The sequence below is a fragment of the Bubalus bubalis genome, chromosome 14 (assembly GCF_019923935.1).
Source record: "Bubalus bubalis isolate 160015118507 breed Murrah chromosome 14, NDDB_SH_1, whole genome shotgun sequence".
Classification (NCBI taxonomy): Eukaryota; Metazoa; Chordata; class Mammalia; order Artiodactyla; family Bovidae; genus Bubalus; species Bubalus bubalis.
Window position 1 is genome coordinate 30,319,774 of NC_059170.1, and position 14,469 is coordinate 30,334,242.

General features: G+C 39.9%; 1 protein-coding gene across 1 annotated transcript in view; it reads right to left on the reverse strand.

Moving 5' to 3' along the window:
* Positions 1–12,160, reverse strand: part of LOC102408791 (basement membrane-specific heparan sulfate proteoglycan core protein) — a 129,168-nt gene extending 117,008 nt beyond the window's left edge. The window contains 1 exon segment of the mRNA XM_045162689.1: positions 12,022–12,160. Within this exon segment, the coding sequence (XP_045018624.1) occupies positions 12,022–12,151 (130 nt within the window). The 5' untranslated portion in view covers positions 12,152–12,160.
* Positions 12,161–14,469: the final 2,309 nt, after the last annotated feature.

Consider the following 14,469-nt stretch of genomic DNA (forward strand, 5'->3'; position numbering starts at 1 on the left):
TCTATTTCTTTGCAATGTTCATTGAAGAAGGCCTTCTTATCTCTCCTTGCTATTCTCTGGAACTCTGCATTCAGTTGGGTATATCTTTGCATTTCTCCCTCACCTTTCACGTCTCTTCTTACCTCAGCTATTTGTAAAGCCTCCTCAGACAACCACTTTGCCTTCTTGCACTTCTTTTTCTTGGGGATAGTTTTGGTCACCACCTCCTGTACAATGTTACAAACCTCCATACATATTCTTAAGGCATTCTGTTTACCAGATCTAATGCTTTGAATCTGTTTGTCACTTCCATTGTTTAATCATAAGGGATTTGATTATATCATACCTGAATGGTCCAGTGATTTCCCCCACTTTCTTCAATTTAAGCCTGAATTTTGCAATAAGGAGCTCATGATCTGAGCCTCAGTTAGCTCCAGGTCTTGTTTTTGCTGATTGTATAGAACTTCTCCATCTTTGGCTGCAAAGAATATAACCAATCTGATTTCGATCTTGACTATCTGGTGGTGTCCATGTGTAGAGTCGTCTCTTGTGTTGTTGGAATAGGTTGTTTGCTATGACCAGTGTGTTCTCTTGACAAAACTCTGTTAGCATTTGCCCTGATTCATTTTGTACTCTAAGGTCAAACTTGCCTGTTACTCTGAATATCTCTTGATTTCCTACTTTTGCATTCCAATCCCCTATAAGAAAAAGAGTTTTTTTTTTGTTTTTTTTTTTGGTGTTGGTTATAGAAGGTGCTGTAGATCTTTAGAGAACCAGTCAACTTCAGCTTCTACAGCATCAGTGGCTGGGGCATAGACCTGGATACTGTGATGTTAAATGGTTTGCCTTGGAAAGGAACTTGAGATAATTCTGTGATTTTTGAGATTGCACCGAAGTCAAGGCTGTATATTGTCACCCTGATTATTTAACTTCTATGCAGAGTACATCATGAGAAATGCTGGGCTGGAAGAAGCACAAGCCGGAATCAAGATTGCCGGAAGAAATATCAATAACCTCAGATATGCAGATGACACCACCCTTATGGCAGAAAGTGAAGAAGAACTAAAGAGCCTCTTGATGAAAGTGAAAGAGGAGAGTGAAAAAGTTGGCTTAAAGCACAACATTCAGAAAACTAAAATCATGGCATCCGGTCCCATCACTTCATGGGAAATAGATGGGGAAACAGTGGAAACAGTGGCTGACTTTATTTTTCTGGGCTCCAAGATTGCTACAGATGGTGATTGCAGCAATGAAATTAAAAGATGCTTACTCCTTGGAAGGAAATTATGACCAACCTAGACAGCATATTCAAAAGCAGAAACATTTACTTTGCCAACAAAGGTCCGTCTAGTCAAGGCTATGGTTTTTCCAGTGGTCATGTATGGATGTGAGAGTTGGACTATAAAGAAAGCTGAGCACCAAAGAATTGATGTTTTTGAACTGTGGTGTTGGAGAAGACTCAGGAGAGTCCCTTGGACTGCAAGGAGATCCAACCAGCCAATCCTAAAGGAGATCAGTCCTGATTGTTCATTGGAAGGACTGATGTTGAAGCTGAAACTCCACTACTTTGGCCACCTGATGCAGAGAGCTGACTCTTTTGAAAAGACCCTGATGCTGGGAAAGATTGAGGGCAGGAGGAGAAGGGGATGACAGAGGATGAGATGGTTGGATGGCATTACCGACATGGTTGATGGACATGGGTTTGGGTGGACTCCGGGAGGTGGTTATGGACAGGGAGGCCTGGCGTGCTGCAATTCATGGGGTCGCAAAGAGTTGGACACGACTGAGCGACTGAACTGAGCTGAACTGAACGGCATTTCAGACTCTTGTTGACTATGAGAGATACTCCATTTCTTCTAAGTGAGAGATATAATGGTCATCTGAATTAAATTTGCCAATTCCCATCCATTTTAGTTCACTGATTCCTAAGATGTTGATGTTCACTCTTGCCATCTCCTGCTTGACCATATCCAGTTTACCTTGATTCATGGACCTAACATTCCAGGTTTCTATGCAATAGTATTCTTTACAGCATCAAACTTTACTTTCACCACCAGCTGCTGCTGCTTAGTCACTTCAGTCATGTCTGATTCTTTGCGATCCTATGGACTGTAGCCTGCCAGGCTCCTCTGTCCATGGGATTTTCCAGGCAAGAACACTGGAGTGGGTTGCCATGCCCTCCTCCAGGGGATCTTCCCGACTCAGGGATCAAAAACATGTCTCCTGTGGTTCCTGCATTGCAGCCAGATTCTTTACCACTGAGCCACTGGGAAAGCCCTTCACCACCAGACATATCCACAACTGAGCATCGTTTCCACTTTGACCCAGTTACTTCATTCTTTCTGGAGCTATTAGTAATTGCCCTCTACTCTTTCCCAGTAGAGTATTGAACACCTTTCAATCTGGGAGGGTTCATCCTCACTTTCTTACTCAGATTTATTTCTAAGTATTTTATTTTAGGGGTTGTAATTTTTAAAAGGTATTGTCTTTTTTTTTTTTTTTAACATTCCGTTTCTGATATTTTGTTGTTAGTATAAGGAAATGCAATGAATTTCTCTGTATTAATCTTCTATCCTGCTAAATTGCAGAATTTGTTGATCAGTTCTAGTATGTTTTGTGTGGAATCTTTAAGATTTTCTGTATACAGTATCATGCCATCCACATGTATTGACATTTCACCTCTTCTTTTCCAATTTGGATATCTTTCATTTCTTGCTTTGATTTCTGTGGCTGGGACTTCCAAAAGTATGCTGAATAGAAGAGGTAAGAGTAAGTATCCTTGTCTTGTTCTTGATTTTAGTGTAAAACCTTTCAGCTTTTCATCATTGAATATTATATTAGCTGTGGGTTTGTCATAAATAGCTTTTATTATATTGAGATATGTTCCCTGTATATCTACTTTGGTTAGTTTTTATCATGAACAGATGTTGAATTTTGTGAAATGCTTTTTCTGCATCTATTGAAGTGATTATGTGGTTTTGTCTATTATTTTGTTTATGAAGTATATCACATTGATTGATTTGCATATGTTGAACCACACTTGTGAACTTGACATGAATCCAACTTGGTTGTGGTGTATGATCTTGTTTATGTGTTAGATTTGGCTTGATAATATTTTGTTGAGAATTTTTACATCTATTTTCATCAAAAAACTAGGCTGTAATTTTCTTTTTGGTGATATCTGTGTCTGGTTTTGGTATCAGAGTCATGGTGGCTTCATAGAATGCCCTAGGAGTGCTCTTTCCTTTTTAATATTTTGGAAGAGTTTGAGAAGAATTAATGTAAGTTCTTCTACATATGTTTGGTAGAATTTGCCTGTGAAGCCATCTGGTTCCAGACTTTTGTTTATAAGGAATTTTTTTTTTCTTAATTACATATTCTACGTCACCTCTAGTAACACGTCTGTTCAAATTGTCAACTTCTTCTTGATTCATTTTTGGTAGGTATATGTTTCTAGAAACTTGTCTGTTTCTTTTAGGTTGTTAAATGTTTTGGCATATAATTGTTCATAGTATTCTCTTATGGGTTTTTGCATTTCTAAGGTATTGGATATTATGTCTCCATTTTCATTTCTTATTTTGTTTATTTGGGCTCTCTCTTTTCTTCTTGGTGATTCTGGCCAGAGGTTTATCATCTTGTTTACCCTTTCAAAGAGCCAGTTCTAGGTTTTATTGATTTTTTTTTACTACTTTTTAAAAAAAATCTCTGTTTTATTTATTTCCTCTCTGATCTTTATTATCTCCTCCCTTTAGGCTTTGTTTATTCTTCTTTTTGGGGACAAACTGACTTTAGGTTTTGTTTGTTCTTCTTTTACCAATTCTTTCAAGTGGTAGATCAGTTTGTTTATTTGAGATTTTTCTTTTTTTTCTTTTGATGAAACCCTGTATTGCTGTGAACTTCCCTCTCAGGATGGCTTTTGCTACATCCCACAGATTTTGTGTGGTTGTGTTCTTATTGTCATTTGTCTCAAGGTGTTTTTTGATTTCCTCTTTGATTTAATCACTTACCCAGTTGGTTTGTCACTAGCATGTAGTTTGTTCTCCATGTAATTTCTCACTTCTTTTTCTGTGGCTCATTCCTAGTTTCATGCTGCTGTACTCAGAAAAGATTTCTATACTCTTAAATTTGTTGAGACCTGTTTCGTGTCCCAATATGTGCTCAGTCCAAGAGAATGTTTCATATACACTTGAAACAAATGTTTTCTGTTTTTTTTAAAAAAAGTTTTATAATCTCCTGAAAATATCAGTGAAGTCTAACTGTTCTATTATATCATTTAGGATCTCTGCTGCCTTATTGATTTTCTGTCTATATCCATCCATTGATGTCAGTGGGGAGCTAATGTAGCCTATGATTATTTTATTCCTATCAACTTCTCCCTTTATTTCTGTTACTATGTGTTTTGTGTATTTCAGTGCTCCTATATTCAGTTCAGTTCAGTTCAGTCGCTCAGTCGTGTCTGACTCTTTGCGACCCCATGAATTGCAGCACGCCAGGCCTCCCTGTCCATCATAACTCCCAGAGTTCACTTAGACTCATGTCCATTGGGTCAGTGATGCCATCCAGCCATCTCATCCTCTGTCCTCCCCTTCTCCTCCTGCCCCCAATCCCTCCCAGCATCAGAGTCTTTTCCAAAGAGTCAACACTTCGCATGAGGTGGCCAAAGTACTGGAGTTTCAGCTTTAGCATCATTCCTTCCAAAGAAATCCCAGGGCTGATCTCCTTCAGAATGGACTGGTTGGATCTCCTTGCAGTCCAAGGGACTCTCAAGAGTCTTCTCCAACACCACAGTTCAAAAGCATCAATTCTTCGGAGCTCAGCCTTCTTCACAGTCCAACTCTCACATCCATACATGACCACAGGAAAAACCATGGCCTTGACATGGCCTGCGGATGTTGGCAAATTGATTTCTGGTTCCTCTGCCTTTTCTAAAACCAGCTTGAACATCTGGAAGTTCACGGTTCATGTATTGCTGAAGCCTGGCTTGAAGAATTTTGAGCATTACTTTACTAGCTTGTGAGATGAGTGCGGTAGTTTGAGCATTCTTTGGCATTGCCTTTCTTTAGGATTGGTATATTAGGTGCATATATTTTGATAAGTATTAAAACCTATTCTTATATTGATTCTTTTATCAATGTATAGTGGCCTTGTTATTTATCTTTATGGCCTTTGTTTTAAAGTCTATTTTGAAAAAAAAGAAAAAAAAAGTCTATTTTGTCTGATATGAATATTGTGACCTCGGCTTTCTTGCCATTTCTGTTTGCATGAACTATCTTTTTCCATCCCCTTACTCTCAATTGATGTGTATCCTTTGCCCTAAAGTGAATCTCCTGAAGGCAGCATACTGTAGGCTTTTACTTTTTAAAATCCAATATGCCACTCTGTGTCTTTTGATTGGAGCATTCATTCCATAGATATTTAAATTAATTATTGATAAATATGTATTTATTATTAATTTATGCCTTGTTTTCCCATCGATTTTATATTTCTATATTGTCTCTTTCTTTTCCCTTTTGTGGTTTGATGATTTTCTTTTATATTATACACATGTTTTTGGTTTTTGTGAATCTATTGTATGTTTTTGATATGTGTTTATCATGTTTCTCAAGTATGTTAACCCCATCATATATCTACTTGCCTTAGACTGATAGTCATATAGGTTCAAACACTTTCTAGAAAATTTTTTAAAGGTATATTTTCCTACTCTCCTTCCCTACATTTCATCAATATGATTCTGATGTCCCCTTTTACATCTTCATATTAATCCTTTTGCTGTTCACTGTGTTTATCATCACTTCCACAGAATTTTTATTTTAAAATATGTGTATTAGCTTATTTAGGTAATCTGTTTTTCAATTGTGATTTTCTCTTTCCTATATGTTTGTACTCCTTTTCTAGGTAGTGAAGACTTTTCAATGTTTCTTTTAGAATAGGTTTAGTATTGATGTTTTCTTTTAGCTTTGCTTGTCTGAAAAATTCTTTATCACTCCTTCCACTCTAAATAAATATCTTGGTGGGTAGAAGATCCTAGGTTGCAGATTTTTCCCTTTTAGGACTTTGAATCAATGTCTTGCCACCCTCTCTGGCCTGCAATCTTTCTGTAGAGAAATCTGCTGATAGCCTTTTGAGGGTTCCCTTGTAGTTAACTCTTTGTTTATCTCTTGCTACCTTTTAGAATTCTCTAACTTTTGCCATTTTTATTTTAATATGCCTTGGTATAGATCTGTTTGGGTTTATGGTATTTGGGACCCTTTGAGCTTCCTGTTCCTGAATACCAGTTTCCTTCTTTAGATTTGGGAAGTTTCTAGCCATAATTTCTTCAAATTTCTGACTCCCCTTTCTCTCTCTTTCCTTTCTGGAATCCCTATTACGTGTAGGTTTTCAAGCTTTTTGTTATCCCACAAGTCTCATATTTTTTTTATTGCTTTGGTTTCCTTTTGCTTGAATGTCTGTATACTTTTCTGACTCAGTGATTTTCATTATTCTATCTTCCAGATCACTTTTTTGTTCTTCTGCATTATTTTTTCTGCTATTCATTGCCTTTAGTTCACTTTTCATCTCAGAAAATGATTTTTCTAGTTCCTTTTTACAATATTTTGCATTTCTGTTGATAGCCTGCTTAATTCTTTTAGTATTTTCATTATTTCCATTTTCAAATCAGTGTCTATTAGTTTAAAAATGTCTGTCATTGTTTGTTCTTTCAGGGGAATTCTCTTGGTCTTTTAACTGGAATTGATTCCTTTGCTTCTTCATTTTACCTATACTTTTCTTATTCTACAAGTTTAGTAGAAAAGATATCTACTGTGGTCTTGAAGGACTATTTATTGTGGGAGCATCGCTGTGTAGTTTGTGTGGGTTTAATATTTTTGGTGCAGAGGCCATTTTTAGCGTAGATGCCTGCCACCTCTTCCCTCAGCATATGTTCACCATTATTGCCTTGATGGGAGTGTGTAGATGTGGTGGCTGGTGCCTTGTTCTTGGGTTCGTGGTAGTGGTGGTCACTCACACACGCCTTTGGAGCTCATTATAGGAGTGGACATAGCTCTCGACCATTCCTGTAGCCCCAGGGCACAACAGTGCCCTCCTGAGTGCAACTGCTTCTAAACAAGGGGTTGGCAGGAGTGACTGGTGATACCTCCTGGAGCTGTGTAGGCAGCATCTTGCCACCTGAGAGCAGAGAAAATGGTGGGTCCTACCCCTCCCCTTGCACACCCCCCAAACAATACACTCTCAGGTGAGGTCATGTCAGGCTCCTGCACCTTCAGGCTATTTCCACACAATCCTTTGCCAGGGTCTGATCTCTGAATCCTGAGCTACAATCACCCAGCTCCCACCCAATGGGCCCATTATTTTCTCAGGCTGGGGAGTGCTGATCAATGGCACTGACCATCTGTGCAAGTCTCTGTCTGGTCTAGCTATTGCAAACTAGGTGTTGTATTCTCCTCTGAGACTCTGAAGCTCCCCCTCTGTCCCAGCTTATATCCCTACTGGTGAGGAGACTTCCTAGAGTGCAGGAACCTGTCTCTTTCACAGTTCCCCCCAAGGTGTGCAGGTCCCCTCCTGATTCCTGTCTTACTTTCTTCTTTTTTTCTTTTGTCCTATCCGGTTGCATGGAGATTTTCCTGCCATTTCAAAAGTCTAAGTTCTGCCAGTGCTCAGTAAATATTGTTCTGTTTGTAAATGTATTTTTGAATTATTTGTGGGAGAAGGTGAGCTTCTCCTACTTCACAATTTTGATTGCTCCTCCTATGTTGGGGGATTATTTTCTATCTATCACACATATCTGTCCTGACAGTTACAGAAACCAGTTGCCATAACAAAAATCTATGAATGTGTCACTGTCACGCAGAATGAATGAAGAGGTAAATTAATGGAATCTGAATGAGGGTTATTCAAGCAGCTCACCAGTCAAACAGTTTGAAAACTCAAACTAGATCAATAACAGAAACAGAAATAAGATATTCACCAATACATAAAAATCAAACAACATTCTCTTAAAAAATCAGTAGGTAAAAGATGAAATCACCAGGGGAATTAGAGAATGCCTGGAGACAAATGAAAACATAAACACATAATATAAATACATGTGAGATGCACAGAAAGCAACTGTAAAGGGAAATCCTACTATTTAGCAACAAAATAACAAACAACTCAACTTAAAAATGATAAAAAAAATTGAACAGGCATTTCTTCAAAGAATATATATAGACAGTCAACAAGCATATAAAACAGTGCTCAACATCACTACTAATTGGGAAATGCAAATTAAAACCACAGTGGGCTAGCCCTACATATCCTCTAGGATAGCTACGAGACAGCAAAAGAGACACTGATGTATAGAACAGTCCTATGGACTCTGTTGGAGAGGGAGAGGGTGGGAAGATTTGGGAGAATGACATTGAAACATGTATAATATCATGTATGAAACAAACAAACAAACAAAAAAACTGAAAATAAGGGTCATGCCAAAGAATTGATGCTTTTGAACTGTGGTGTTGGAGAAGATTCTTGAGAGTCCCTTGGACTGCAAGGAGATCCAACCAGTCCATTCTGAAGGAGATCAGCCCTGGGATTTCTTTGGAGGGAATGATGCTTAAGCTGAAACTCCAGTACTTTGGCCACCTTATGTGAAGAGTTGACTCATTGGAAAAGACTCTGATACTGGGAGGGATTGGGGACCGGAGGAGAAGGGGACGACAGAGGATGAGATGGCTGGATGGCATTGCTGACTCAATGGACGTGAGTCTGAGTGAACTCCGGGAGTTGGTGATGGACAGGGAGGCCTGGCGTGCTGCAATTCATGGGGTCGCAAAGAGTCGGTCATGACTGAGCGACTGAACTGAACTGAACTGAACAAATTTTCCAGGTTAATTTCATTGCCTCACTGACTATCTAGTTTCAGGAGATACGGAGAAATACAAACACATTCTTTCTTATCTGAAATATCCTATTAAACATGCATAAGCCTAATTGCTGGGATGTAAATCAAAAGAACAAGTTGTTTTGATGCCACAAACAAATCCTGTTTTGTTTTTTTTTTTTTTTTTTTTTCTATTTCTTCCCTACTCTTTAGGGAGAACATGCGTGGTTCACCTGAGCAGAGTGTGAACTGATAAATCCACCCACTAAGCACTATTTGGGGCTTCCCTCATAGCTCAACTGGTAAAGAATCTGCCTGCAATTCAGGAGACCTGGGTTGGGAAGATTCCCTGAAGAAGGGAAAGGCTACCCACTCCAGTGTTCTGGCCTGGAGAACTCCATAGACTGTATAGTCCATGGGGTTGCAAAGAGTCGGACACAACTGAGTGACTTTTGCTTAAGCACTATTTGTAACCAATTATGCCTCCTAATCGGAGAAGGCAATGACCCACTCACCCCACTCCAGTACTCTTGCCTGGAAAATTCCATGGTCGGAGGAGCCTGGAGGGCGGCAGTCCATGGGGTCGCCAAGAGTCAGACATGACTGAGCGACTTCACTTTCACTTTTCACTTTCATGCATTGGAGAAGGAAATGGCAACCCACTCCAATGTTCTTGCCTGGAGAATCCCAGGGACTGGTGGGGGAGCCTGGTGGGCTGCCGTCTATGGGGTCACACAGAGTTGGACACGACTGAAGTGACTTAGCAGCAGCAGCAGCATGCCTCCTAACAAGAGTGCATCCTATTACAGGGAAGGTCCTGTGATGTGCCAACATCATCAAATGGTTTAGTTTTTAAAGTCTGAAAAAGAAGACTGAGGTTGGGGAAGGTGAACTGCTAAGACAAAAATGGGAAGAAACATGAAAAAAAGTTGGAGAGAGAAATGGAGGGAGTAGAGAAGAGGGATCAGAGAATCAAGGAATAGGAAAAAAAAATCTCTACAATCATAAATCAATAATTTTTTAATTTACATCTTTGGCCCAGGTCTTTCCTCTAAACTTGCTTGTCCAACTATCCACTTGTCATGTTCTTTGGATAGAAATAGATATCTCACAGTTAACATCTGAAACCAAACTGAATCTCCTCCCAACCCCTGCCACCCTCTGTATCTCAGCTGAGCCACCATACTTCTTCTAGATGCACAAATCTCAAAGCCATAGTCTTTCCTCCCACCACACATCCTATGCATCAGAAAATCCTCTTCAGTGTGCACCCAGAACCTGAATTTTTTCCCTCTTATCTCTACTAGCTACTGTCCAGGTGCTAGCCATTTTTACGTCTTCTTTTTTGCATGTATATCATAACCTCAAATGTTCTAGTTGCTTCTATGTCCTCAGTAGTGTATTGTCAACCAAATGCCAGAATGAATATATGACTTGGGGAAAACAAAAGTGACTTGTATGTATGCAAGAAGCAGAAGAGCCCAGAAGAAGAAAACCACAAACCCTCTTCCCCACACTCCCTGCTCTGCAAACTTATTGACAGAAGTGGCTGAAATCTCATGATCGTGAGATAGAAGCAGGGCCACAGCATCAAGAAGACCAAAGGTTAAACTCATGAGCTCTAGTATCAGATTGCTTGAATTTAAACCATACCTCTACCATTTACCACTGAGTGACCTTGAACTTCTCCTTGCTCTGTTTTCTTCTCTGTAAGGTAGGGGTGACCAGAGGCTCTAGTTTGGGTATGATATCACATGAGTAAACAACTGTGAGCATTTCCAATAGTGTCTGGCACAAGACAAATGTGCAAGAAAATGAATAGTTATTACTCAATAGATTTCCTGAGGTTGCAGGCTTCAACCAGCATTAGATGATATAGATTCTTATAAATATGGATATAAATATAATTACAGATATGGATATGAGTATATAGATCATATAGGCAAGAGTCTTGGTGTCTTTAATCCCCTCCTTTCTTCCTCACCCCTATCCAGCACGAAAGAGGGGACTCCAAGATGGGTACGCACAAAATTCTACCCATTTACCAAGAACCAAGTTTTCTTAAGAATTTGAGGAAGGGTAAGCCCTGGTGGCTCAGACGATAAAGAACCTGCCTGGAATGAAGGAGACCTGGGTTCGATCCCTGGGTTGGGAAGATGCCCTGGAGAAGGGCATGGCTACCCATTCCAGTATTCTTGCCTGGAGAATTCCATGGACAGAGGAGCCTGGTGGGCTACAATCCATAGTGTCGCAGAGAGTCAGACCCAACTGAGCAACTAACACTTTCACTTTTCCAAGGGATAAACATATAGAGAAGTTAAAAGGAGAGTTGTTGCTGAAAGACAGCAGAAACTAATTATCTGTCTATGTCATTTCATGTAGAGTGAAAAATGATTCATGGGAAAAATAAGGAAGTCTTTTTGAGATCTCATTTCTGAGAACACTTCCTCATACCCACTCATTCACATACATAAACATATACATATATAAATACATGCATCCACAAACATGTATTAAAGTGTAGCCTAGCATGATAGTGTACAGGCTGTTTTGAGGATCAAACAGAATTATAACAGATGTTTAAAGCCCAGTTTCAAAAAAAAATTAGCAGATAGGAACCATTTAACACATCACTGACAAAAGTTTGGGAGTACACACTGCAAGATTTTTAAATGAGTAGCATGGTGTGTGATGACTTACCTATTATTTACTTCTCTGTTTTCTGATTTTTCTGCAATTAGGCTCCTCTGAGAAGCTGAGCAGCACAACATGGCTCAAAGAATCAATTCTGCAGCTGAACATCCTGGATTTTAATCCTGTGCTCTACTGCCTTAGATGACATTGTGACATTGGTCAAGTTACTCTCTGCCTCAATTTCCCCATCTGCAGTTCACTGTTAATAGTCATCACACTGGAACATTGTGAGAATTAGATACTATGCACAAATCTGTCGTGGTTGGTGTTTGAAGTATCTGTTTGGAAGCCTCTGGTAATAGGCTGCAGGTGATGGATCCACAGAGAAAACACTCAGATCCCTGATTTTATGCTCTCAGATAATGTCTACCCCCTTGGACTTCTGTAGCATGGATTGAGCACTCATGTTTACATGGAGACCCTAAAAGTACTGGGGCAGTGTAAGGTCCAGAGGGCAGGAAAAAGGAGATTCTACCCAAAGGAATACTTACCTGTGAGTCCCAGCAGCAGAGTCAGCAGCAGGCAAAGAGGAGGAGGGTGGACCCAGAAGGCAGGGATGGGCATCATAGAGGCCTGAGGAGCCTGCTGTGTCCAAATGTGTCCTAGGGAAAACCAGAACATCTATGCTTGGTAGAGAGGAGAGAAGCCCCACCTCCCATGATGTAAGAGGAAGTGCCTATGATGATGTGAAATGTTTGTGAAATTGTAATCTGCTTCTGCATTCTAGACAGTTTCTGCTTCCTAGACAGTTTCTGCTTCTGATGGTGAAATAGAATTCAGACAAAGAAGGCTCATGGAGAGTGAGGAGTTACCTATCTTATGTTTTCAGAGAGATTGAACAAGCCTAATAGAAATAAACTTGCTCCTCATTTGGCTAGAACTTGGGGCCACTGTTCTCTCCATTGGGTCCCTGACCTCACTCATGGTGAACCCCAGTTTGGGAGCCCTAGGCAAACTCACAGACCCCAGGAAGAATCTGTGGCTGTGGGCTTGTCCCAAAGTACCAACTCCAGGACCCTAGGATGTAGCTGGCTTATAGTCTGATTCTACACCTGCCTCATCCAAAAGAAGTTTCTCCAGGGCCTCTCAACCCTGTGGAATGGAAGCAGATCTGCTCCTGTAATTATTTCCTACTCCAATCCTTTAAAGATGTAATTTGTAAAACTTAGCCAATTTCACAGCACAATGTGGACCTCAGAACTTGTATGACCTGCCTCCAAAAAAGGAATAACTTCTTACTTCTTTCACAAAAGGAAGTTCATTATATGACCCAGAAATTATGCTCCCAGACATGTATTCAGAAAAATGAAAACTACCTCCACACAAAACCTGTGCATGAATGTTATAGAGGATTTTTCTATAAAGCAAAAACTTGGAAAAAAAAATATCTACCAATATGTGTACAGTTTAACAAACTGCATCCATAATAGGAAATACTATTCAACAGCCCAAAGGATGAGCTTTATATATGTGTGTGTGCAACAATTGTAAGTTTCTTGAAGGTATTAGGTTGAGTACATAAAGCCAATCTCAAAATATGAATTCCACTGATATAGCATACTTGAAATTATATGGAAAGAAAATACAATGGCATTTGCCAGAGGTTTGGTTTGGTGGGGACATATGTCATTGTAAAGGGCTATCATGTGAGAGACTGTGTGGTCATGTGATGCTGATCATGGTGCTGGTTATACAAACACACAGATGAGAGGATCAACACAAGCCAAAACCAGGAATGTTACCAAGTCAGCTATAAATAGCAACCTCAGTCATAATAACATAGCATAGACACTACTGTTATTCAAAATTATACTCAGTTCAGTTCAGTTCAGTCGCTCAGTCATGTCCAACTCTCTGCGACCCCAGAGACTGCAGCACGCCAGGCCTCCCTGTCCATCATCAACTCCTGGAGCTTGTCCATCGAGTTCGTGATGCCATCCAACCATCTTGTCCTCTGTCATTCCCCTTTTCCTCCCACCTTCAATCTTTCCCAGCATCAGGGTCTTTTCCAATGAGTCAGTTCTTTGCATCAGGTGGCCAAAGTATTGAAGTTTCAGCTTCAGCATTAGTCCTTCCAATGAATATTCAGTACTGATTTCCTTTAATATGGACTGGTTGGATCTCCATGCAGTCCAAGGGACTCTCAAGAGTCTTCGCCAACACCACAGTTCAAAAGCATCAGTTCTTCAGGGCTCAGCTTTCTTTGTAGTCCATCTCTCACATATATACATGACTACTGGAAAAAACCATAGCTTTGACTAGATGGACCTTTTCTGGCAAAGACATGTCTCTGCTTTTTAATATTCTGTCTAGGTTGGTCATAGCTTTTCTTCCGAGGAGCAAGTGTCTTTTAATTTCATGGCTGCAATCACCATCTGCAGTGATTTTGGAGCCCCAAAAAATAAAGTCAGCCACTGTTTCCATTGTTTCCCCATCTATTTGCCATGAAGTGATGGGACCAGATGCCATGATCTTAGTTTTATGAATGTTGAGTTTTAAGCCAACTTTTTCACTCTCCTCTTTCACTTTCATCAAGAGGCTCTTTGGGTCTTCTTTCTTCCATAAGGGTGATGTCATCTGCATATCTGAGGTTTTTGACATTTCTCCTGACAATCTTGATTCCAGCTTGGGCTTCATCCAGCCTGGCATTTGCATGGTGTACTCTGCATATAAGTTAAATAAGCAGGGTGACAATATACAGCCTTGACGTACTCATTTCCCAATTTGGAACCAGTCTGTTGTTCCATGTCCAGTTCTAACTGTTGCTTCTTGACTTTCATACAGATTTGTGATGAGGAATCAGATGCATCTGTGTGGCATGAAGTCAGGAGTAACAAAACATTACATACTCATCTTCCATAGAGTCATGTCCATAAATAATGCTTCAGTTAAGTTCAGTTCAGTTGCTCAGTCGTGTTTGACTCTTTGTGACCCCATGA